Source organism: Trichoderma reesei (assembly GCF_000167675.1).
Source record: "Trichoderma reesei QM6a unplaced genomic scaffold TRIREscaffold_8, whole genome shotgun sequence".
NCBI classification, from domain to species: Eukaryota; Fungi; Ascomycota; class Sordariomycetes; order Hypocreales; family Hypocreaceae; genus Trichoderma; species Trichoderma reesei.
Genome location: NW_006711155.1, coordinates 987982 through 1012787, shown reverse-complemented (window position 1 = coordinate 1012787; position 24806 = coordinate 987982). Strand labels below are relative to the sequence as shown.

Sequence of the window (24806 nt, the reverse complement as noted above, 5' to 3'; positions counted from 1 at the left end):
TCGTTCCGACTCTGCAGCACGTTCATAGCATCACAACTAGGTACGCAGGCTTCAAAAGGTCAAAATCAATGCGTGTCGATTACCTAGGCTATCTGGGCTTTTTTATGGTAGCAAATATAACCTCCACCGCCATCTCCCGCCAATCCGGTCGCCCCTTTTGTTCATATTTCATGCTCGTTTCTTAGACGCCCCAAAGAAAAGCAAACTTGTTGTCTTCCCCCCATTACCACCAGCCGCTGCCAAATCCCCCGAAAACTCAATAAGTCCATGCTGTCAACCACCACTCCGCTCGCCATCGCAGCCGCCTAGATGTACCACATAGTGCCTCTGAAGAACTCCCTCTGTCTCATCTCTCCGTCAATGGGAGTGTTATTCTCCGGTTTGCCGCCAAGCTGAAGAAGAGACGGGGCATCGCTGCCCCGTTGCGGGACGCTCATCGACTCGCCCTTGGCAACCTTGTCACGGATCATCTCATGGCCCTTTGCACCGGCGCGAAATCCCTCGCTCGTCGCGATGTTCTCGTGTGCCCGGGCACGGCTGCCGGCGAGATGGGCGTAATAGACGGCCGGGTGAAGAGACACCGGCGTTGTCGATCGCGCGTATGAGTAGCACTGATGATAAATCATCTTTTGCAGCTCGTTGACGGGTATGTTCATCTCGTCAATGAGCACGTGGTAGTGAACTGGCCGGGCCGTGCCCTGGATCGCCACGTGCGAGTTGAGATAGAAGTCATACATGAATGGGTGAGTAACTTCCTTCTCCACCAAAGTTCCGGGCAAGGCGTTTCCGTTACGATCTCCCTTCTCAGGGAAGAAGCGGATGTGGTGACGCTTCGTCGCCACAATCACCGTAAACTTGGGCAGCTGTTGGCTGGGAGCCGCCTGCTTGAAGTAACCTTTTATCTCCTTGATCTCCTGCTCAATGACATGAGCAAACTGTCCCTCTGCGACTCCATCACGGAAGTAAATAACGTGCTTGGGGAACTGGCGGTCGTGCCCATTCATCCAAACCTTGCACAGATGGCCGAAAAGAGTGTGGACGTTGGCGTGGCTGAGCATTTCCACTCGGTAGCCATTCGTCTCAACCATGGCAGCGTACTTGGTCGCGTCTCGGTCCACCGACATCGTCATGGCAGCCACAGAGGGAGACGGGCCGCCGGGAGCCGCGTGGGAGATGTCAACGCCCACAATCATGGTAGGCCGGTCCTTGGGGAAGTAGGTCCCCTGCAACTTCCATGGAGGGTTTGTGCGAGATGTCGATCCACCAAGCTTGGCATTGACCTTCATGCACACGTTGGAGTGATATTGGCCGTTGTTGGACGCAACAGAGGCACCATTCACAACCTGGGTCAGGACGCCGAAGCGGCAATCAGCAGATTTCTTCAGCCGCTCGTAGTGAGGGCTGTTCTTGTGCTGGACAACGACAAAGATGAGCTGAGTGTATCCCTTCTCACGAGTAATCTGATTGTGCGCATGGGCGAGTGCTTGAGCAACATTGTTCTTGAGATTGCCCGGCACGTTGATCAACAGAGGGTCGCTCTTGCAAATGCCTCCATGTCCCATGAAGGTCGTCTTGAAAGTGCGCGCAAACTGCTGGAGTTGAGGGAACTGGACACAGTCGTCCATGACAATAAAGCCCCAGTTGGTCAGAGGCGCAACATTCGGCTTGAAGAATTTCTTGCCACGAAGGTCCCAGCGGCCAGAGTACTTGGGGTCTGCTGTACCCTGGGCAAAGTTCACAAGAGGGGCGTTCAAGACTCTGGCCTCGGTCTTTGCAAACTGGTGCTGCAAGTCCACTCCGTAAAACTTGAGATAGGGATCCTCCTGCAGGCGAAGATCTCCAATGTTTCTCATAATGTCACCTTTGCGAACATTGGGGCGAGTGACAGCAATCTTGATCATTGCTGCAGTCTGTTCAGGGTTCAGCTTGAAAGCATACCGCTGCATCGGCTCGACAAAGGCAAACTCCATCGGAATGTGTCCATTTTTTCCCGTCGCGATAAGGGGCAAGAAGGGGTACTTGAGCGTGGCCTTGTACTTCTCCCGGTAATAGTCGGCCACCGAGATCTCACGGCCATTGTAGTCAAACTTGACTGTCACGGCGTTGGCACCGCCCTGCGGTCCATACTTTTGGTCGAATGCGAAGTCCATCACTGTGTAGACCTTCTCGGCCAGCTTGGGGTCACGGTTCATGTGCCTGATGGTGAACTTGAGCTTGCGCATCTTGCGAAGCTGCTTGAAGGCATCCGAGGACTGCCATTCTCCCTTGGAATTTCGAACCGGATTGAAGATCTTGGTGGTGGCAACTTCCTCTCTTTGGTAGCGCTTATCAAGCGTCCGCAGAAAGCTCATCATGTACTGATCCATGGTCTGTCGACCCGTCCAAAAGCAAGTGTTGGTAACATCTGCGTTCAGAGCAAGACCGATGCCTCCCTTGGAAAGATTGTTAGACAGTCGAAGAGAAGCGTAAGTCCCCTTGTGAACGGTGATCACTCCATCTCGGAGGAGGGGGGTTCCGGCTTCGTTCTTCCTGTAGAAATTGCGTTTGATAGCCAGAAGATTCTCAGATGGCCATTGGCGGATGAGATGGTCCATGAAGTTGAGTGCTTCCTGAACGCTGTTGTTAAATTGCATCTTTCTCTCCAGATAGCCCCGGAGAGCGCTCATCTGGATCTCCGTGGTCTTGCGGAGCATGACATAGAACTTGTTTGAGCGCCCGGAGCGCCCAGGAGGCTTGCCGTCATCCAAGTCGACTGTGACTCGGATCTCGCCGCGTTCGACCAAGGAAGAGGACCACGCCAACCGAGATCCGTCCATAATCCACATCGGGTAGTTGTACGGGGCGAGGGCGGCCTTGAGGTTGGCATGGGCCCAAATCTTCTTCAGGACAGGGCCGCGTTTGTCAGGCTCAGGAGAGAGGACCACCTATCCAAGTGTCCGTTAGTGATGAGGCGTTCCGACTGAGGGGATCAAGAGGAACTCACGTCGTATTGGTAGATCTTTTTGCTGAAGTCAAATTTGGTCATTCGAAGTTGGTTGACTTCGATCATCTCAGGGCGGCCTTCAGTATTCAGGTTCTTGCCGCGAACAGCAAACACATCTTTCTGGTCTTCATTGTCGAGAAAGGCATCAGCGGGCAATTCCATACGAGTATTGCCTTTTCGGTCCTTGCTCTCGGGCTTCGCAGGATCGAATCCCATGCTGGGAGCCCAGCCAGGTCTCGGACCACCCGACTGTGAGCCCTGTGCTGGTGAGCCTTGTCTCTGAGGGCCTTGTGCTGGAGATGCACCACGGCTTCTTGCAGAACCTGCGACCGAGGGTCCACGAGATTGGTGAGGGCTGCCTTGTTTAGGCGTGCCATGCCCAGAGGCGGCAGGAGAGCGACCTCTCTCAGACATGTTGAGAACTGTGACGGAAGTTGAGTTAGTAAATGGAGTAGACAGAAATGGGTAAGAGCTATAGAGTGCCTCATAGAAGCGTCTCAAGTCCTGACCGACGCTGCCAACACAAGAGGCAAGGGTCGAGGATAGGGTACAACAGCATGAAAGAATCTGGCCAACCGACTTACTTCTGACGTTTGTCAAACTCGATATGTTTTCCGCAAAGGTGTGTTCTCGGGTGATGTCTGTTCCAGTGTCAGCAAAATTGTGTTTTATGGAGGAACAGAGTTGCGCGGTTGAGAGCAGAGAAGGAGAAAAGGTCTTGCAACATGGACGTACCCGACGAAGTCGAAGATCTTGACTAGACGTTGCTGGAGATGGCCGCGTGTAGATATAGACAGGGTAGCCGTAGCTGAATCTCGACTGTTAGGTAGTGTCTGCGAAATGAATCTGCATCGGGTCAGAACACTGCGTCAAGATGTGACGTGATAGAGGTAGAGGAGCTGAAAGAATGCACAAGAGCTAGGAAATGGAGATAACGATGCTATTGATGCTGTGCAGAGGTATATCGAGATGCTGAAGGGCTGCAAAGGAGTAGCGAGGAATGGAGGAGAGTGTAGAAATCAACAAAGGCCACTCACCGAAGTTGACGATCGAGAAAGCCTCGACAGGCTCGGCACGAGACAGTGCTCAAGGCCAGAGAAGATCGAAAAGGAAGCTCTCACAAACAGAGAGAGAAGAGGGCGTGTGGAGCAGGGATGCTGCGAGTGTGTGGAAGAAGAAAGAAAGAAAGAAGAGAGGAGGGAGAGGAGGAGGAGAAGCCCTTAAATAGACGCTGACGGCCTCAGGCAGCTGGCAGAGGAGGATAGAGCCGTGATTCACAACACGTGAGCAACAGCTGCCTTGATAGTGCAGCTGTTGGGCAGCTGATGCATCACGGTGAAGAGCAGCAGGGCGGGAGGTGTCTGCCAGTGTGTGCAGCAGCTGGCGGAAAGAAGCATCTGCGAGCTGCGGAGGACTGTAGTGAAGCGAGCAGACGCCGCCATGCAGCTCGGCGGGCTCTTGACCTGTGGTTGCGTGGAGGGCAAGTTGCACAATTTGGGTAGTCGTATGAGGAAGAAGAAGAATAAGGTAGTAACGAGATCGTATCTAGTACGGAGTTCTGTATTGATGCGTGTATGGTGTCATTGTTTTCTGCCACGACACCGCCCTTTTGGTGCAGATGACGGCGGTTGGGCGCATGTGGAGGCTTTGCTATGGCTGCAAGGCGGCTTCGTGCTGCTGCTCAAGGAGAATCTGCTTGTTGGGGCAAAGGCTTGATCTCAAACTGTTGGGAGTGTTGATCCGTTGGAGGAGAGAGGAAGGAGCAAGCGATGCTGTAAGTAGGTAGGGACTAATGAGATCAAGAGCTACCTGCGTGGGAATCTAGCCTCTGCCTACCTAGGAACCTCCTTAACAAGAGTATGTGAGAGAGCCAGGCTAAGACAAGATGGCAATATCTCTGAGGAAACAAGCCTTGACTACCTAGGTAGCATTTCCCAGCCCGCTTTGAGCCAACATGCTTTAGGTACGCCAGGCAATCATCGACACAGAGCTGTGATACCACGTTGATACCACGTTGATCTCTGAGCTCAAACAACCACGAGTCGATGTGAATGCACCTGGATTACCGTCTCAGCAGATGCAATGACAGCCGTGACGACGTGCCATGATCCGTGTTCCAGAGCTTGGTATCCACGACTGTGATTCGGCACCCCGTTCTTGTGAGCGAGGCTGTTTGGACAAATGCAGCTCGGTCGAATCAGCCGTCACTGATCAGTCGAGTTTCTACGGTAGTGCCTTTGCTTGCTTGCGCCTAAGAATGCCCTTTTCTCAGGGCCTGGCATTCGCGTACAGGAAAAGAGACGCCGGTTTGCAGCTTCCCGTAGCTCCAGCTTTGCAACGTACATCACCAGTAAGCATTAGAATGCCCATGTCCCATGACACTTTGATTGGCATCTGCTTCTGCAAGACGGGTCACGCATGTTTGTTGCTGTGGCACAAATGATATTCATACTAGGTGTATCCTACCGTCAGCTGGCCTGGCTTACCGACAACCCACCGACTTGCAATTCCATGAGAAGATGCAAACAGATGTTTGCCCGTGATATCTAGTGTAAATAGGCAAACCTGTCCAACGTTCCTATTTCCTACCAAACGCCCTGGGAATGCATCAAGAAGAGCAAGTATTCATCGTCCTCTACTATCCATCAAGTTAAACCTTCCAACGCTCTCTTCCCTTTCACCACCCACTCCAGGGGTGGTTGTCCAACTTGCAAAAGATGGCAACGCCATCCGCTGTACAGCTTTCACACCGTTCACCTACTGAAAGCGATATCCTCCATACTGACCAGGCGCCGGCGCGTTGTATCCTCCCGTCGGCGCTGGCGGCCATTGACTCGGAGCCGCATTCGCATCAGTCCCCCCGTATGGGGCCGTGGGAAACGCACTTCCAGCTTCTGTTCGAAGAGGCGATTGTCTATAGACGTTAGAAGCAGGGGCGATTCGTCCATATGGACTGATTGGCCGGGAAAAGTCCCCCGAAGCTTGTCGACCATGGACGGGGGCGGTAAACCGATATTGCCCTCCGGTCTGTGCTTTCCAGGTAGCGTAATCGGGAAGTGGCGTGTCCCGGAGGAGTGAGACCATGGCAGCTGCGTTCAGTCGCTGCGAGTCATATGTGTGGGCGGGAGGCAAGATGCCCAGGAGGAACGTAATGTCCCGATGGAGGGCTGATGATTGATTGCGGCGCTGCTGGTCAAGTCGTCGGCCAGCTGCCCCCTTGAGAGGAGAGGCGCCTCTAGCGAGCCTCTTTGGGGGGTTGAGCTCCTCGTCATCTGGGCCAAGGGGCCGTTTCGGAGACGCAGTGGCTCTGACGTACTGTGGTCGGGGGCTCTGCTCTCTCTGTGGGGGGAAGCTGTTGCGGGATGATGCAGGCTGTTCAATGAGGGGGGCAGCAAGCTTGGGTCGCATTTGGGCAGCTTTCGAAATGATCACGGGGGCGGCAATCGGATCGAATTTGTCAGACGAGTAGCGAGCCGCAAAGTTCTTGAGCTTCGGGTCTTCAGGGAACAGCTCTGCCATCCTCGCCTCGAGTTTGTGGATCTGGGATAGTTCGCCGTATTGGGACTCGTACTTGTGGAAGTACGCGTATAGAGGTTTGGCTTTGTGAAGTGTCTCTGGATTGGCGATAAGGCGGTTAACACAAGTCTCGAAAACCACCCGAGCATCTGGATAGCCGTCTGTTAGTGACTGTGTTCTGTCCGAAGCTTATAGTGAAGGAGGAGAGAAAGGAAACTCACTCGTTGTATCGTCCTTGGAATGCAAAAACTTCAGATACTCGACGATAAAGCCTTCGTCATTGGGAAACAGGCGGGCTCCACGCTCAAAAATCTTGGCACCGACTGGGTCCTTGTACACAACAGACTCCAGTAAGGCAACGGCAACATACACGTCGCTGGTGAGGCGTCCCTTTTGCCGAGCATCGGTGAAGACTTTGCGCAGTCCACCATCTGTCTGGTTGCCTTTTCCCTGGATACGACGGATCGCCCTGGCCATGGCAATCCACACGTACGAAATTGTGCGAGAAAGGATGTTGGTCTCGGCAGCGTAGCCCTTTTGAATAGCAGCAATACGTTCCTCGACAGAAGTCTTCTTCGAAGCTCCATCTTCGTAGTCGTCGTCGTAGTTTTGCTCGATGGACTGCTGCAGGGGAGCCTCCTGTGCCGCCGCCTGCTTTAGAGTGGATATCTCCAGCTTCTCCCGCTCCTTCGCCTTGTCTCCCAGTGCATACAGCCTGTTCAAAACATCGTCGAAAGGTTTCCTCACGGCCTTGGCGTATTCAGCCTTGTCTCCCTCCCTGAGCGGCGAAGTGGCTTCGATGTGGTCTGCGTGCTTCAAAGCAAGCAGGACGCTCTCTGGGTTGGCGGCGATTCCTTGAATTAGGAACTCGACGCCCATCTCCTTGTCGACCTCGGCAATGTCGCTTTGAAGGCACCATTCGGCTGCATCAACCCATAGTTCTGGCCAGAAGCGCAGGGCCATGAGGGCCTGCTTGTAGCAGTACAGGACCCGCTGTGCGAATACTTTTGGCTCGTCCGCCTTGAGCACCAGCGGATCTTCCTTCTCCCACTCGATCCATTTCTTCCACAGGGCCACCTGGTGCCGAAACTCCTGGTCGCCTTCGAATCCTGGAGCCGGCGGCAGCCGGGGAAGATTCGTGCGCTTCAAGTCTCGGGTAATGTTATCCAAGGCGATGTTACCGCTCTTGGCAGACATGTATCCAGGAGATCGCTCCTGGATAAATTTGCGTCCCTACTGGCAAGATCAGCACTAGAACAGTTTGACGAGAGAGAGAAGAAAGAAGCCGGAGACGCACCGTCACCTTGTTGAGCCCCATCTCAAATTGGTCGTACTCCTTCCACAGATTGTTCACTGTGGACATGGGAACGGTTATCGCGCGGTGGTAGGCTTTGCGCAGCTGGTCCATCTTTTGCTGGTCTTGCCAACCGGTGCCCCCAATCTGGCCAGGGCCGCTCTTGATGAACTGGATGTAGTCCTGCCAGATGTTGCCCGAGTCCCGATCCACGCCAATGTTATCAATCACGAACTCGTATGATTGCGTGATGGTCCTCCTGGCTTGGCCGGTAGGATCGTTGTTGAGATCGTTCCGTCGGCGGATGTAGTTGAGGTAGACAGTCCACAGTTTGACGTTGGGGACCGACATCAAGCATCGCCCAAAGAGCTGTTCAGCATCGACGAAATTGTCCATGCCGAGTTCCATTTCGATCCATTCGACCCACACGTCAGCCTGTTCATCGTCAGTCTCGCACAACAGGACTCAAGCAGCTCGACGGAAGCAACATTCAACTTACCGATTGGGGAAAGACCTCCAGGAACCGGTTGTAAACCTTGCGAAGGTCGTCCAGCCTGCTGTTGCGCTTATGGTCGGCAATGAGATTGAGCCACGCATCCATGTCCCCTCGAGGATCCTCCTTAATGCGAGCCTCGAGCAACGTTACCGGATTCAGGCTAGCCACTGGTGTTGCAGTCACATTGGAAGGGACATTGGTGGGAACAGGAGGGACTGAGGCACTTGAGGCCTTGGCCTCGGTGGGCTGACCGGCTTGGCTCTGCGATGCCGAGGGCTCGCGCTGGCCAGGGCCTGCTGCATTGCCTCCTTCGTCGTCGTCTTCGTCTTCGTCGTCGGAGGCTTCCACTAAGAAGCCGCCCGACATTTTTGGCTTGGATGATGCAGGACGTTGCGAAGGGACAGCGGGGGCGGCTTTTTCAGGGACTGGAGGGTCTGGGACAACTGATTCATCGGGGACATATTCGGGATCATAATCCCCTCCATCCTCGGTTCCATTATCCGCTGATTCACCTGACACATGGGAGTCTTGAGCAAAGTTATCAACTTGTTCGTCGCTATGCTGAGTATGATCGCCTTCCGCGGCCGCAAATCCTTCATTGCCCCACGAAGTTTCTTCAGAAGCCATCTTGAGAGGCTTTCTGTATGTTCAACTTGGAACACCACAGTGGCGCCTGTGGAGGTCTATTGGGCGGCAGGTCCGGTTCGGACGATGGAGGTGCGTCAATGGCTGACACAAAGGGTAGGACAAACTCGATGGGCTCTTGCTCGGCAGAGAAGCCAAAGCGCCGCGGTGGTCTCGGATCGATCGACTGTGAGGAGAATGCTAACCTCGAGTTAGAATTGAATCAAGTTGCTGTACATCGTGGTCATTCAGAAACTCTTACCAAGTCACGCAATGCCAATCCAATCCACGATCCAGCGATGGATGCAGAACCGAATCGCCGACCGGTAAATCGCGTCGCCGTTGTTCAGCGTCGAGGTCGAGGTCGAGATCGAGATCGGAGCCACAGCGCCTTGCCCAGAATGACGGCAAAGGGATGTTGGTGCGAAAGGAGAAAGAGAGCCTCCGTCCAGCTGCAGCAGAGCAGAACAGTGATGCCTGTGTCGAGATTCGGAAGCGCCGACCAAAGAGCGTGTCTGGGCGAGATGATGCGATGACGAGGTCAGAGGTCAGAGTTTGGAGCTCAGAAAAATAGAGTCGCCCAAAGCTCCCGATTGGGGAAAGGCTGCACGTTGGCCAGGCTGGAGTTTGAGAGCCGGTACCAGCACGAGGTGGCTTGGGGTGCCTCGAGGTTCAGAGACTTTCGGCTACTTGATGCGCCGACATGTTTGACTGTTTGGCTGTTGGCTAGCGGCTTACTTATCCATTACAGCCCAGGGCGATTGGCCTCAGCTCCAGCGCTCCCATTGTCCTCCGCACAAGGCTACCAAGTACCGCAGCCGTACCTCTACCTGCCCGCGCATCAGCACCACCCAGACGCCAATTGGTAGCGGATTTTCTCCCCCAGCCCAGCGACTGCCACTGAAATCACAGGCGCCACACACCCTGGAGACCACTTAACGCGCAGCGCTACGGTCGCGTCGCCAGCCGCCACCACGTTGTTTCAACCTCGACTTTCGTGCAGCCTCTCTGTGCTCTCGACTTTTGTTTTTTTTTTCCCTACGCTTCCCCTTCTTCCCTCCCTCAAAGAGCAGCCGCGTCGTGTCTCTCTTCTCTGCACAACAGCCAGCGAGTTGCCAGTTCCCTTTGCATCTGCATTTGCACCGCGCCTTCGATCTCTCGCAGCTGAAGAAAATCGTACAAGCCGCTACCGAGCGTGTTTGTTTGCCCCTCCAAACGGTTTTTGCTATAAGTAGCCTCGATACCGCCTCGACGATTGGGTCTTCTCGCGCAATCTTCTCTACGCGGCGTGTTTGCAGGGGACTGTTCCTCGCAAGCATATTCGTACGACTCGATCCATCTTCTTCCGTCGTCCTTCGTAAACACTATTCACCATGTCTGTCGTGTCACTTCTTGGGGTCAAGGTGGTCAACAACCCCGCCAAGTTCACCGACAAGTACGAGTTCGAGATTACATTCGAGTGCCTCGAGCCACTCGAGAAGGGTGAGTTGCCTCAGTCGAAGCCTGCGGACGTGTTTAGATGCGGTAGCCTGACTGACAACGCCTAGATCTCGAATGGAAGCTGACCTATGTCGGATCTGCTACCTCGTAAGTCGGCCGATCTCGTTGGGCACCATGCCGTTTTCCCATCGCTAACCCACCGCAGGGACCAGTACGACCAAGAACTGGACTCCCTTCTCGTCGGCCCCATCCCCGTGGGAGTCAACAAGTTCCTCTTCGAAGCTGAGGCCCCCAACACTGCTCGCATCCCCGACGCCGACATTCTGGGCGTCACCGTCGTGCTCCTTACGTGCGCCTACGACGGACGCGAGTTTGTGCGAGTTGGATACTACGTCAACAATGAGTACGATTCTGAGGAGCTCAATGCTGAGCCCCCCACGAAGCCGATCATTGAGCGGGTGAGACGCAACGTCCTCGCTGAGAAGCCCCGTGTGACCCGCTTCGCCATCAAATGGTGAGTATTGAGCATTTGCTGTCCCCGTCATCATGCCTCCGACAACAATATCTAATCTTGCAACCAATCCAGGGACTCCGAGGCCTCTGCACCCCCCGAGTTTCCCCCTGAGCAGCCCGAGGCCGACCTGGTTGCGGACGAGGAAGAATACGGCGCCGACGAGGCCGATGAGGAGGCTGCCGAAGAAGCAGCGGCCGCCAAGGAGAAGGGTGAGGACTCGGAAATGGCTGGCGTCGAGAGCGAGCACCAGAACGGACACGATCACGAGGAAGAGGAGATGTCCGAGGACGGCAGCGTCGACATCGAAGGCGAGAGTGAGGACGAGCTGGAGGAGGAAGAAGAGGGTGAGGGCGAGGCGGAGGGCGATGACGATGCTATGGAGGTCGACGATGCCGACAAGCACGCTGCTCACCAGCCTGTGACGGTCATGTCTTGATCGATGCCAAGTCTCAACCTGAGTCAGGTCAGGGTTCTGCCCCCCTTCATCTTTGGTGCGCTGGCACTGAGCATTCGCCTCCTGTGCAGCAGGATTTAGACGGGCGATGGTATAACGAAGACACGATTGGATGGCACCGGTTTCGGCGGAAGGGGCGGACTGGCGGACTGGAGGCTATTGGCGGCTCGGTGTAATTGGTGATATCTTACCCTTGTATGGCAGGAAAAATACTAGTATATGACGGACACGATGATGCCCGCTGCGGTGTTAATGGATAATGAATTTGACTAACGAGCACTATGCGCGGGAATATGTCGAGCGCGCTATTGCAAGGCAGCAGCCGGGTCTGCCCAAGTTGTCCATCCCCGACTCCTAGCACTTCACGAAGCACTGCCTCGGCACAATCCCACGAGCTGAGATCCAGGATGGGCTGATGTGCGTCATTCGCAGCGGAGGCGGAGCTTCTCTTTGGACTCCGCACAATGGGGGAAAGATGCGATCGCGAGATGCGTCACATCCCACGACCAACACGTGAGCTGAGGCAGTACGAGTAGAGGTAGGATCCCTGAAATCCACCAACCTCGAAAACGCTCGGTGACTCGCAACCTCTTCGCTGGCATCCGCGGCTCCGGCCGCCTCCAGCCGCACCAACCCACCACCCAGCACAGCTCAGCCTCGTTTTCTCTCCTCGCCTCATTATCAACCCCAGAACAAACCACGACAAACGAGTCTTGACCACACCAAGACACCGAGCTAACGCACGCCAACACCCTCACTCCTCCCCCTTTTCCCCCTTTCGCATGGGGGAGGTTATGACGGGACAACCGGGGGATGACAGAGCGAAAGGGTTTGCCTTGGGTCAAGCGAAAGAAGAAGAAAGAGAGAGAGAGAGAGAGAGAGACAACACCGTCGGCCCTGTTCCCCGAGGCTTGGCCAGGTGCTCGTGCTTTGAACCGGACAGGCAGACAGACAGGAACAGCGAGCTGCACGTGGTGCGGCGTTTTTTGTCGACGCCCATCAGATATCATATCGCTCATCTGTTCGGATGCAACCTCTACGGCGTCAGAGAGCAGCAGGGGCTCTGTTTAGACCATGGGCGGGTTCGTGCTGTCCAACTGCATGGCTTTCGAGGCTCTGAGATGCGTCATCTAGGCAACCGAACTTGGTGATGCCAAGATGCGCAGATCGGAGTGCCTCAGATTAGTACTGCATCTCTGTGTGTATGTGTTGGAAGTATATGTACCCCCTCAGACGACACCCTGTTGTAAGATACCATGCGGTAGAGATTATCTACCTTATTGATCGTCTTGTCATGTTGTAGAAAGTCTTGGTCGTTGGCATCTGCTTAGGGGGTAGCTCTAATACTGCAACTACCTACATCTCTCGTCGTCTCCCCCGAAATCGCAGCACCATGGCCGTGCAACCACGCACCAACACCAGCCTCGAGGAGCTGGCTAGGTCCGTCGAGCACCACCACGAGCAATACCTGCGCAGCCTCCACGGCTTCCACGACGTCCTCAACCGCTACAGACGAGAGCGGGAGACCAGCGACGGCGGCCGCACCACCGTCCAGGGCCTCGCAACGCCTCCCCTGCGCGCCTTCACCTTTGCCAGCGATGCCAACAGCATCCTCCAGGTGCTGCCTCGTTTCCGCCGCGACACGCCGGACACGCACGACCGCCCGTCATGCTATCCATCCCCCAAGTTCCTCCCCCTGACGCCAAATCTCCAGGGCAGCGATGCCGTCCCGGATGACGAGATCCCCTTCATCCCTCTCCTGGAGCAGTCCCCCTCCGTCCACGGCGGCGACTCGCGCCATCTACGCTCCGACACGGCAACCGCTGCTACCATCGCCGTCTCAGCCGCACAGTCACATGTCCACCAGGCAATCACCCCAATGAGCTTCTCGGACGACATGCTCTTCCGCCACCTGCGCGACTCGGAGTTCTGCCCCGAGTTCTCGAGCCTGCTTGTCGACGAGGACGAGCAGCCGCTGCCGCCGTGGGAAATTGATTCGGCGCAGGCGTTTCGCGAGGCCGCTGCTGCTGAGTGGGAGCGCTTTGGGAACTCGACGTTTGAGGTGTATGAGGTTGGCGAGGATGGGAGGGCGGCCAAGCTGAATGCGAATGCCCGTGTAGAAGTCGACGGGCAATGCTTTGTGAAGTACGGGGTGGAGGAGTTGGTAGAGCCCCCTGATGGCATCGTTGAGGCTCCGACGGTGTGGGAGACCATCAGGCATGTCAACACCAGCGGCAAAGCCGTCGGCCGTATCACGTATGCTTCGCCCCTCGTCCCCTGTGTGCTACGTGTCCCTGTTCCCTACACTTGATCCATATGCTCATGGAAGCCAAATCTCACTCTGTCCACTATCTAGCATCGTCCAAGAGCCGACACCTCTCATGCTGGCCGCCCTCCACCTCACCATGTCGCCTCACTTCGACATGACAGAGCTCCTCCACCACCTCCTCTCCGACACGCCCAACCGCGGCCGCACCCACGCCTTCATGCACCGCGCCTACGAGCGAACCCCTTCATCCCAGGCCTACCCGTCCTCCCCTACGATGCCCTCCCACGGCGTCGCGCCGCCCGTGTCCTTCGCCCACCTCCGCCAACGATCCTTCTTCTTCGTCTTTAAATACTACACCCTCCTCGGCCCGGGGCTCGACCCGGCCCCCTGGCAGCTGTACGAGAAGCGCCCGACGGACAAGCGCCTCGACGACCACATCGACATCGCCGAGTGCGGCTCCGTCCTGGCCCTCTCGCTCGGCGGCGAGCCCACCAAGACGCTCAAGATGCGGCCGCGGAGGGAGCGCGCCAAGGAAGGCTTCTTGTTCGACACGTTTGCGCCCTGGCAGTTGCTCAGCATCCAGAGCTTCCCCGACGATGAGCACACGGTCAGGGGCGACGACTTTCAGCTCAAGAGCTTCTGCAGCGGGCCGTATGCGTTTCTGGAGCTGCTCATTGCAGAGTATCGTGATGCCGGGAAGAGGAATCAGGTTCTGCATGAGCGAATCACCAAGCTCATCACGCCTCCTGTTCGTAATTCCTTTCCTCCTCCCCTTTTCTTACTATCTTTGCCTCCCCGTCATTCTCATCAGATCCAACTCCAACAACTAACCCCTCTGGCAGACGGAATTCATGTTCGACCACCACCTCCGCGACAAGCTCCTCTTCGAAGACAAGCACTTCACCTACATCCGCCGCTACTTCTGGGCCTACAACACCCTCGCCGTCATCAACACGGGCATCAAGGCCATGGTCGCCGCCTACGTCGACACCTTTACCGACGACGTCTGGGCCGGCGCGCACCCCCTCCTCTGGCCTTTCCCTTCCTCTTCGCAGCAGTCTGCCGAGGCAACAGCAGCGGCGGCGGCAGCGGCCGACTACGCCGCCAGGATGGCCGTCCTGCGCAGGGAGCTCGACAAGGTCGTCAGCGATCTGGGCGAGGTGCTCAAGCGCAACGAGCGCACGCGCAAGGAGATTGAGAACCTGCGCGACCAGCTCTTCAGCGGGAGCTCCATCAAGGAGAGCAGGAGGGCCATCGATCAGGGGGACAATATCCGCATCTTGACCATGATTAGCATGCTGTTCCTGCCCCTGACGTTTGTAACCGTGAGTCAACAGACATCCCAATAAAAGCAAAAAAAAAAAAAAAAAAAAAACACCGGATGGCAATTGACAGAACGAGACTTGGACGAAACTAACATGGTGAAACAAACCACACAGTCCGTCTTCGGCATCACGGAATTCACAATCCCCGTCACGGACTGGCGCTTCCCGCTCACCATGGTCCTCGTCTGCGTCCCCTTCATGATCCTCCTCTACCTCATCCAGACCCGGCCCTTCATCCAAACCATCCAGGCCCTCCACCGCGCCGCGAACTCCCTGGCCCTTCTCCCGGCCAAGCTCCTCCGCCTCCTCCTCCTTCGATGCCGTGAGCCTGATCCCTCCTCTTCCTCCTCCTCCGCGCAGGACAGCCGCTCCGGTTCCGCTTCTTTGTCGCCAAAGGGCCGCAAGAGGAGGCTCAGGCTGAGGCGACATGGCGGGAGCGCTGCTGCCGGAGGAGGGGGTTCCAGTGGTGGTGGTTCGTCGTGGAGGCGGCCTTGGGGCTGGCTGAGGAAGAGGAGGGCTGGTGGGGAGGAGAATGACTTGGGGAGAGTGTAGTAAAGGTCGAATCGTTTCATTAAATTGCCTTGTTATGTTTGACCTTCTTTTTTTTTTTAACGCATCAGGTACTCGCTTACTAGAATGGTATTGACTACAGGACAGGACTCCCCAGCACCAGAAACGAAGAGCTACACGGATTTCTGTCATACATCTTGACAAGCCTGCCTACATAGCATCGGGACGAACGTCACTTACACAGCGCCTGTCAAACAACATCAGGTACCTTACGAATTCAGAGACAGACAAAGCCTGGATGCATAGAAATGCCTCTTACAGCACACCATTTCATTCTCATAGCGATACTAAGAAATACCAACACATATCATACAGGAGTAACCAAGGCTTGAGACAATGAAAGTATTGCATTACCAACGTAGTCATTATCAGCGACCGCCAGAAAGATGAAAGCAAAACATAAAACAGGAAGACTGCAAAAACGGGAACATGGTGAAAGCCACGAACAATTCATTCGCATAAAGAGATTCTTCCTCCCCAAATCAAGAACCAGCTCGTTTGGGGGACAATAACATGATAACGGCGTCTCTCCTTCCCATCATTACCAAGGTATATAAAAAAGATGAAAAGAAAAGAAAAAAAAAGCAAGCATCGTTACAGGCCGTCCACCCGCTTGAAGAGTGAAACCGTGGCGAATATTTGAGTCAAGAAAACGCAAAAGAGAAAAAAAGAAAGAAAAACGAAACAAAACTGGGAGCGTACACACAAAGAGGCCGCAGCGACTAGTTAGCGACGCCTTTCAACAAGGGAAATAAAGCTTCCATAATGCTCCAAAACGCCCTCCTTTTCCCCCTCCCATCCCCTTTTCGCATAGAGTCGTGGCTTTGCTGAACAAGGTATGCGCTCAATAAGGCGGCAAAACAGATGGCGGCTGTGACATGGTCAAACGGAATGTTGCTTTACCACCCCTTCTTTCGAGCAAATCTCTTGTTGAGCAAGGCAAGGACCTTGGGAACATTGAATTGAACGTATTCCAGGTCCAGTTCGTCCTGGTTGTCCTTTTGCATTTCAAGCAGGTCGTCAAGCTTGAGGTCGAGTTCCAGCAAACCACGGTTTCGACCTTTGCATATTGTTAGCGCGTGATCAATAGACAATGGGATGACAAGCAAAAACAGGAGACGGAATGGAAACTCACCCTTGTAATGCAGGGAAATGACAAAAGTGCCCGGCAAGGGACTGGTAAAATTGAAGTAGATGTTGGCCCGTCTGTTATCCGGGACATTGCTCTTCTGTATTACGCCCTCCTTCTCCAGCTGCTGGTGCGTAAACTTGTAGGGCCCGAGAACCTGCTGCTTCTGCTGCTTCCGCTTGGTGCCTTCGCTTTGTGATCGCACATTGTGGAGGTAGCTCTTGTAGGTGTCGAGCTGGCCGACCAGATACGCGTTGTGGTCCCGAATGGTCTTGAAGACTTCTTCGAGCTTCTCCGTCTCGGCAATGACGCCATCCTTCAACGAGCCCAGATGCTGCAGCTCTTGCTCGACTTCGTCTCTCAGCAGATCGAACTGGTCGGCTTTGTCGATCACGCCGAGCTCCTGCAACTGAGACAAGAGCTCCATGGCCCGAATTCCCTTGCGCACCATGACGGCGTCGTTGCGGCTCGTGGCGGCCGCGTCCGCGACGCGCTCAAGCCGCAGGGGTCGCTTCGAGACGGCACTGTTCTGAGGAATGGTTCGCATGATCTGCACAAAGATGGACTTGGCTTCCATAAAGAACACTTCCTCCTGTGTAATATCCAGTGCCGCGGTCAAGTCGTCAATCGCAGTCTCCCATCTGCTAAACAAGGGAAGGTTGATGACTCGGTTCTCTTTGCGAGGCACCTGGGGAGGGGCCGCCGCCAGCTCGGACACAATGATGGACAAGTGCGAAGTCTCATCTTTACACAGCTCGTTGCGATGCTTCTCGATCAGTGCGTGCATAGCGTAGATTTCGTTGAGCGTAATCTCGAGCTCCAGGTCCTTCTTCGACAGCGCAACGTAGTTGTCCATTTCCAGGCTCTCGTAAAAATCGCCAACCTCGCACAGATCGAGCATGAACTTGTTGATCCGGTCTTTGTTCTGTTGAATAAAAGGCTGAAGCTTGGCCATGTAGGGCTCCTTGGAATATGAAGGCTTGTTTGCCAAGTTCTGCAGCATCTTGGCGATCAGGGTGAGGGTTCTGCGAGGTCGCTCGGCGGGCGTTCCGTCGATGAGCATGTACGACTTGGGCGTCACAATGGCCGGGTTGATGAAGCGCAGGAAGAAGAATCCACCAATCAAGGTGCAGATGATCTGGTCGTTCGCATCGGGATACTTGCGCTTGGTCAAGCTCCTGATCTGCTTGCAAATCCAGCGAATACCGTAGGGAGCCTCCTCCAGGCCGTCGATGATGGTGGACAAGAATCCATTGGCAATTTCGATAAGCATCGTCAGTCGCGGCTCGATGATGGCTTGGACCTGAGGGTTTTCGGCTGCTTGCTCGGCAGTGATGCCCTTTGGCAGGTTCGGCGGCAGCGTGCCGGTGTCTTCTTCAATCTGCTCCACCATGCGCTCATACACCTTAAGGGGGTTGATCTCGAGGTCCAGGTCTTGCAGTTCGATCAAGCTGTTGATTCTGTCGGCCAGGGCAATCTTCAGGAAGCTTTGGCCGGGACCTCTTCGGGTGTAGGTCGTCATCATGCGAGAAACGGGCGTATTGGCTCGGAGCAGCGAGGAATAGTCGGGTGTGTTGTCGAATTGATAGGTGAGAACGGACTAAAGGAGACAAAAGGGGGGCGCTGTTAGCCGGAGGGAGACGAGAATTTGCATCAGGCTTCTTGACTGCAACGTACCTGGAACATGGTGAGAAGCAAGTGCTCTTCTCGGCTTTCGTACTGGTTTCCGTAGATTGTGAACATGACTGTCTGCAGAAGTGAGTCGATTTCCGACATGGAAACCAGCCGACACAGGTGGGCAATGTGCCTGGGTTCAGATTGTAAAAGGAACAAGAGGTTTCCGTATTTCTGGGTCTTGTCGTCGTTGGGGAAGAAGCCCTGCTCCATTTCGGAGTCATCGAGGTGGCTGGCTACTTCATTTTGCTGCGAGGGCGTTAGCACGGCGTCCATCGGATCGCACAGCATCACACCGCGTTTTTTCTTCCCTACGTACCTCTTCCAGAGCCATGCGGTTCTGGATCAGCAGCGCAATCCGTGAATCAAGATAGCGAACGTCCTTTTCGAGAACAAAGTTCTTCTTGGACTGTGAGGAGATTTTGGATTTGAGATCTCGCAGGGCTTTCTGGGCTGTAGGTTGGGCAAGTCAGTCGTTGTGCGCTCCAAGGGGCTGAAAGGACGCCAGCCGGGTTTGCTGCATCATGTACCTTTAGCGAGGTCGTCTTCAATTTGCATCTCTCCCTCGTTTGCTGACATGGACATGTACAGCGCGGACATGGAGTACCGCTTCGACTGGCGCGCAGAGCGCGAGCCATCGTAGGTCGACATGGTGTTTTGTCGCGAGAGTTGTTGAAAGGAAGAGGTTGACGCTGTGGAGGCTCTCGAGGGGGTATGGAGCATGACAGGCATTATGGGGATTTGGCGCTGTGCGACAGGAGGGAGGGTCGGGCCTTGTCGCCCCAGAACCTCGGATTTCGTCGACAACGAAAGAGAGGAATAGGCGGAGTTAAGCGACAATGCTCATCACCTAGCGCAATAATGTGCAATCGAAAGTCGTCCCAGATGGTTGAACCTCTGTTTCGTATAGTTTGCGTCGTCGGCGCGGATCGAAAGGCGAGAGAAGGAGGATGCTGGTCAGAAAAGGAAGAAGGAAAAAAAAGACAGTGTCGCCAAACAGAGACAAGAAAGATGAGAGAGGCGAGAGAGGTAAACAAAGGTGCAGTCGCCAGAGGCAGGCTTGTGGTACAATTTGCGTCGGCTTCGGGAGAGCTTCTTAAGCGATTTGGCGATGGTGTAACGGTTCGATCGAGGTTATCCCGTGCAGGTCGGCGAAGGGCCAGGGCAGCGGGAGCGCAGACGGTGATTGATGCCAGAAACCGCTCCCAGCCAAGCAGCGCCGAGACTTCTGTGCCTGTCAAGCGCAATCAGGTGAAGAAACAAAGACAAGAGAATCTGCCTGTGCTTGCATCCAAGGGCCGCAGTAAACGGCAGCAACACACGCGTCGAACACCACCAACGGGGCGAGAGAAAGGGAGAGTGAGAGGGAAAATGCGTCTGGGATGAAAAGGCTGTCGCGCCGGTGACAAGAAGCTGGTGGTGAGAAGGCGAAGAGCGTCAAGTCAGGGCAGCGTCGCTAGCCGAGCGACGGACACACAGCCAAATTTCGGTTCGACAGGCGGACAGACGGCGGACGCGGGAGAGGGAAGGCTGGACAAAGTCGTCGAGGCCCGAATAGTGTCGAGCGCTGGGCCAATGCGAGCGGGCCAGAGAGAGTCGAGATGCGTTGAGTTGCGGCAGAGACACGAGGCACGGCAGCGACAGAGTTTGTGGCTGCGACGGCTGGCGATGGTTTGGAGTCGGATCGAGTTCCAGGTTGAGGACAAGGACATGCAACAGCAGGAATAAAACTGGAGCAGCGCGCCTTGTTTGGGGGAGGTTTGAGAGGGGAAGCAGCGCCGGTTCCAGGGGTTGCAGATTGCAGACACTCACAGGAAGAGGTACCTACTACGGTACTGTAGGAGCCTGTGCCTGGTACTGCTGAGGTACCTTGGATTTTGGAGAGAGAAAAACCCATCACAGGAACTGGCTGGGACAATCTACATGGCACTACCTTAGGTACCTAGACACACACACACGGCCGGTCCGAACAGGCTAGACTGGGAAGCGATGTGCAAAGCGCGACCAGACCAGAGAGGCAGAGCAGACGATAAAATGAGCCAGCACGAACGTCGATGCGACCTAGACTACCTGGTAATACTCGTACAGCAAAATACTAACAGTACTTGCAGCGCCACCCACGTTGCGCGGTGGGCTCAGGTACCTGGCCGCACTGGTAGCGCAGCCGCATCCGGACAGGCGCCAGACTGCCGTACGACGGCCCTGCAGTGGTCTGGGGTAGCGCTGCCAGGCCCTTGTTCAGGGACAGGCCGGAGTACCCGCCCGTCTATCGGAAAAGGCTGCGCACTTGTCAGGGCGGCGGCCAGGGGTATTCAATGGCGCGTGCAGCCAGTGGGAGCGCGAGTGGGAGCAGTGAGTGTGAGTGTGCGAGCGTGTGCCCACCATCGCTAGCGGACAATGATGCGCAACATGGCCAAGTCCCTGTACATCGACAGTACCTCCTTGCACCGGCAGGTACGAGTAAGGTACCTTTTCTTGCGAGCAACTTGAACCTGTGTCCGGTTACATTTACAAGCTACTACTTCTTCCAGCCTTCTTCATGTTCTCTCTGCCTCTTCCTGCTTCCAACATTTGGTCTCGTCACATTGCATGCAGCCATCTCCGACGTCTGCCGCATGCACGCCCTAGGTGCTCATCACAGCGCAGCACTCGACGGGCATTGGGCAACCGCGCCGTTGAAGAAGCCAAGGCATGCATTGTGCCGCAGCGAATGATGTGACTTTGCGGTGCCATCAATTTCACCTCGCGAGAGAGGAGGGTGTACGAGAGGTACGTAGGTAGGTACAAGTACGTACATGCAAGGACAGACGACGGTACCTCCGAGCCGGTGCTTTGCAGGTACCACTATCAACTTGACCTCACGTTGCTAGGTATTCTCGGTGGGTATTGGCAAGTCAGTCACCTCCAGGCTGTTTTTCCATCACAGTCTTACTGTAATACAGGTATGTATGACTCTCCATCTCGCTGGCTCGCTCTCTTCCTGACTCTGCATCCTCCTCCTCTTTGTCCTGCTCGTCTCGAACCCCTCGTCATCCCGTCCCAGACACGAGAAAGATAGTTCCGCATAGCCCCTGCCTCCAACAGGCCGCTAGCCCCCAGCAAAAGGGCACATCATTTTGATTGCAAGCACCACGAGTAAGGTGCTGATCCAAGGTGCAATCCAGAGGGGCGGCGGGGTAACGCTGCGTGTAGCGCCGAGCCACCAACCGGTACCTGCGACTACTAACTCGCGGCGCAGGACAAGAGATCCCTGACTACCTACAGGTACGTAGGTGCTTTTTTTTTTTTTTTTTTTTTTTTTTTTCTTTTGCTTCATGTTGCGCTTTCAGCTTTCGCAGCACTGTGCCCGCTCTCAAGCTGGCAGTATTGAGTCACCTACGAGTACGCAGTTGAGTGCGTCTCGTTGCCTGACTTACAGACAATCAGGCAATCAGCACATGCTGTGTGCCGGCATTGTGAGCGATGATACCCTCAAGGTCTTGGCAACTCTGGCCACCGGATAAAGGCTTCGACCAACCTCATGCAACCAGAGGTGCCATGCGAGCATGGCCCCCATGATATCGCCAGGTGCCAGTAGGTACTTGTATACATGCTCGCATGTGCAAAGTACGGCAGCAATAAGCGAGCAAGCAGCAAGCAAACGAGGCTCGGCTCCTCGATCGTCGGGGATCGAGAAGTAAAAAGCCTGGCACAGTGCTTCTCATTGCCCTCGCAGGCAACTTGCTGGGTCTTGAATCCTCTCTTTGCTCGCATCACAACGCCAATGCCCAGCTTGAAACCGTCGATGCCGCGTCTCGAAACCTAGGTACGTAACCTCCTCAGTACCTATATCCATTTACTACAACGGAGGGGACTCTTGCGCCGAACACGGCTCGAGAACACTTGGAGTGACGTTGGTCCCCCGTTGCGCATTGTGGTGTCTGTATGTATGTGCAGACGCTTGTGCTGGGTATCGCCACCGATGACACCAGAGGTGGCGGGTGAACTTGTATCTCTACCTCTATTGCTTGGTGCAGGCAAACGACACCTGGCTTGTCTTGGTGAGAGGTTCAGGATCCGGCCTGTACAAGTACCTCGTACTCCGTCGCAAGTATGTACCTTACTACTCCGTAACACAATGCCCTCAGAAGTGTATCAGCATATCAACACCCACCGACGGCGCTGAAACGCACCATTTCCTGCCTGTCACTCGTCTGGAGTCGCATGGGTGAGGCGCCAGGGGCAGGTGGAGCGTTGCGGGACCCGATGATTTTGCCTATCTGCTGCGAACGGCGCGCTGTGTGGAGGTCCATCAATAGTAATAAGTGCTAATACTAGCAGGAGACGGCACAAACGACACAGATGCTGCATCGACACGGCGCTGCCCCTCTCCGCCGAGACTCAACGTCGCGCGCTGGGGGATCACCGTACAGAGTTGCTGAGTACGGCTCTGGATGCGAAACTCTGAGGGCCCCCCCCTTGCGAGTTGATCAGTACCCTTGAAGAGTTGTATGGGCTCAACTTCAAGGTAGGCACTGTGAAATGCTGCATACATGTACATACACACCTACCTTACGTTGTGCGCCTAGCAGATTTGGGTATACAGAGCCGTCCTGGAAATGATGAGCGCCAGCCCGGCCAGCGATAACTCGTGGCCTCAGCCCTCCCTGCCTGTCTGTCCGCGCAGAAAAACAAAAGAGCCCACTCGAAAGCTGCCCGCTCTCGTCGAGGGGTCCCATGACCGTCGGCGGGCTGCGCTGGTTGAACGGCCAAAGGTGAGATGAAATTGATGCTAGTAGCCAGAATGCTGCGCAGCTAAGGCCAGATGCGGAATAGGGCCAGGAACGGGATACGGAGTCGTCAGGGTCGATATAATCCCCGAGAGAGAGAGGCAAGGGAGCCCGTCGTGACACGGGGCCGTGCGATACATACTACAGGTAGTAGCAGCATAAACCCTGGCCCAATACAAGACCCTCCTCTCCTGGGTATACAAAAACACTGCCAAAGCCCGCTTCTTTTGTATGCTGATGCGCGGTGATTAAGCAGCTGCTCCGTAAGAGAAAATCGTGCCCAGCAGGACCACCCACACGTTTTACACATCTGCAGCTGTGAACCCCCACGCCTCTCTAATAAAATCCCCCCCCAGACCCAACAACAACAACAGCATGCATGGGGTGGTTTTGCTGCTCAGACCATCTTCAACAACACCAACGCCAAACAGCAAGACAACCTCAATGCGACGTTTCTACACAGCACATGCGCCCGTACAACCGCAATCACGTTGGATGCATCTCATGCGCGCTGCCTGCCTGGCTGCTGGGTGATTGATGCGGCCCTTCTCCTTGCAGTCCTTCAATCTCGCCGTGTTCCCAGACCGGCAGGAAGCCACCCCCCCCCCTTCCCGACAAGCCCATCATTGAAGCACGTCCCTCCGCCTCGCCCGTGCTCTCCCCCCCTGTGATCTGCTGGCTGCCGAGTGAGGATTTCTGCTCTCTGCCGGGCTGCTACGTCAGAGAGAGAGACTCCTATTTGCCGACGAGTTTCTCGTATCGCCACCCAGCTGAAGGGAATTTGTCTGGAGTGAGAGAGAGTCTGGGGATGTGGAACTCTATCGCGTATGTGTATGTGAGTGAATCTGTTCTCACATCCGATGTAGCATCCTTGAGTTTCTTGTTAGATGCTGCCAGCTCTGAAAGATCATGACACATACGAAGCATATTCGTAGTCCATGACCAACGGCCGCATCATAATGCCAGGGATGGAGTATCACTTCGTAGCACATACGAAAAGTAGGTAGGTACCTACGAGGATGCACAATTAGACTTTCTGTGAGCTCGTATCACAGGTGTAATCACATATTGCTTGCTAGGCGAAACGTCGAGGAAACTGAACTATGCGCCAACTCTCTTGCCGATATCACTAATGACAGAAATCTCGTTGTAAATCGCGATGAGAACAGAGTGATGAAGCATTGACGCTGTGAAGTCTGTGAGCGTGGACCCAGCTCTGTGGAAGCTTTGTCGGGCTGAGCAGGACGAACCTGTAAGGCTCGTGGGTTAGCCCATGGATACCTTGATTCAGGTACCTGAGGTATAGTAGGTAGAATCAGATGCGCTGAGATGAACAATGGCTTCACGGCCGAAGCACCATTCTACCCTAGATGTCAATTAGGTACTTTGTGAAGAATAAACAATAGGAACGGCCACCTGATAATCTCATCATGCACCTACTCTATTTCAATTACAGACAGGAGCCTCTTCATCTCAAATAATACTAGGTATTATAGGGTGGCTCCGTGAACCGTCTGTAGTGTAAACGCAGTAATATATCGTGCTTCTTGCTCAAGCTGGGCGGGGGGCTGGTTGGCGTTGGCTAAGCCGCGGGGCACGGCTGACTGTACCGCTAAACTCAATGACGCCACCCCAACAACGCTCAAGCTCTCGCTCTAATCTGTACCTACCTTACCTTACCTTACCTTACTTTACCTTACCCTAACCAAGCTGTAAGCTTCGTCGTGGCTTCTGGAACCGCACCTTCGC

The 24806-nt window shown here is 54.9% G+C and overlaps 5 protein-coding genes across 5 annotated transcripts; 2 read left to right on the top strand and 3 right to left on the bottom strand.

Moving 5' to 3' along the window:
- Positions 1-305: 305 nt before the first annotated feature.
- Positions 306-3397, bottom strand: TRIREDRAFT_107068 (uncharacterized protein; the record flags this gene model as incomplete). The annotated part of the gene is made up of 3 exons (XM_006964944.1): positions 306-2924; positions 2984-3270; positions 3325-3397. The coding sequence occupies 3 exons, from the start codon at positions 3395-3397 to the stop codon at positions 306-308; spliced, it is 2979 nt and encodes a 992-aa protein (XP_006965006.1).
- A 2343-nt stretch (positions 3398-5740) lies between these two features.
- On the bottom strand, positions 5741-8916 carry TRIREDRAFT_3803 (uncharacterized protein; the record flags this gene model as incomplete). The annotated part of the gene is made up of 4 exons (XM_006964760.1): positions 5741-6648; positions 6721-7732; positions 7797-8228; positions 8293-8916. 4 exons carry the CDS (start codon positions 8914-8916, stop codon positions 5741-5743), a joined length of 2976 nt encoding a protein of 991 aa, XP_006964822.1.
- A 1082-nt stretch (positions 8917-9998) lies between these two features.
- Positions 9999-11222, top strand: TRIREDRAFT_47838 (anti-silencing-like protein; the record flags this gene model as incomplete). Its single annotated transcript, XM_006964823.1, has 4 exons — positions 9999-10395; positions 10461-10500; positions 10559-10867; positions 10940-11222. Coding segments are annotated over exons 1-4 (741 nt in total), but the record flags the coding sequence as incomplete, so codon positions are not given.
- Positions 11223-13140: 1918 nt separating this feature from the next.
- On the top strand, positions 13141-15149 carry TRIREDRAFT_36267 (uncharacterized protein; the record flags this gene model as incomplete). Its single annotated transcript, XM_006964800.1, has 4 exons — positions 13141-13577; positions 13678-14338; positions 14433-14915; positions 15030-15149. Coding segments are annotated over 4 exons (1701 nt in total), but the record flags the coding sequence as incomplete, so codon positions are not given.
- A 1235-nt stretch (positions 15150-16384) lies between these two features.
- On the bottom strand, positions 16385-18939 carry TRIREDRAFT_61408 (RAS-GTPase activating protein; the record flags this gene model as incomplete). The annotated part of the gene is made up of 5 exons (XM_006964943.1): positions 16385-16545; positions 16621-18214; positions 18292-18537; positions 18608-18741; positions 18819-18939. The coding sequence occupies 5 exons, from the start codon at positions 18937-18939 to the stop codon at positions 16385-16387; spliced, it is 2256 nt and encodes a 751-aa protein (XP_006965005.1).
- Positions 18940-24806: the final 5867 nt, after the last annotated feature.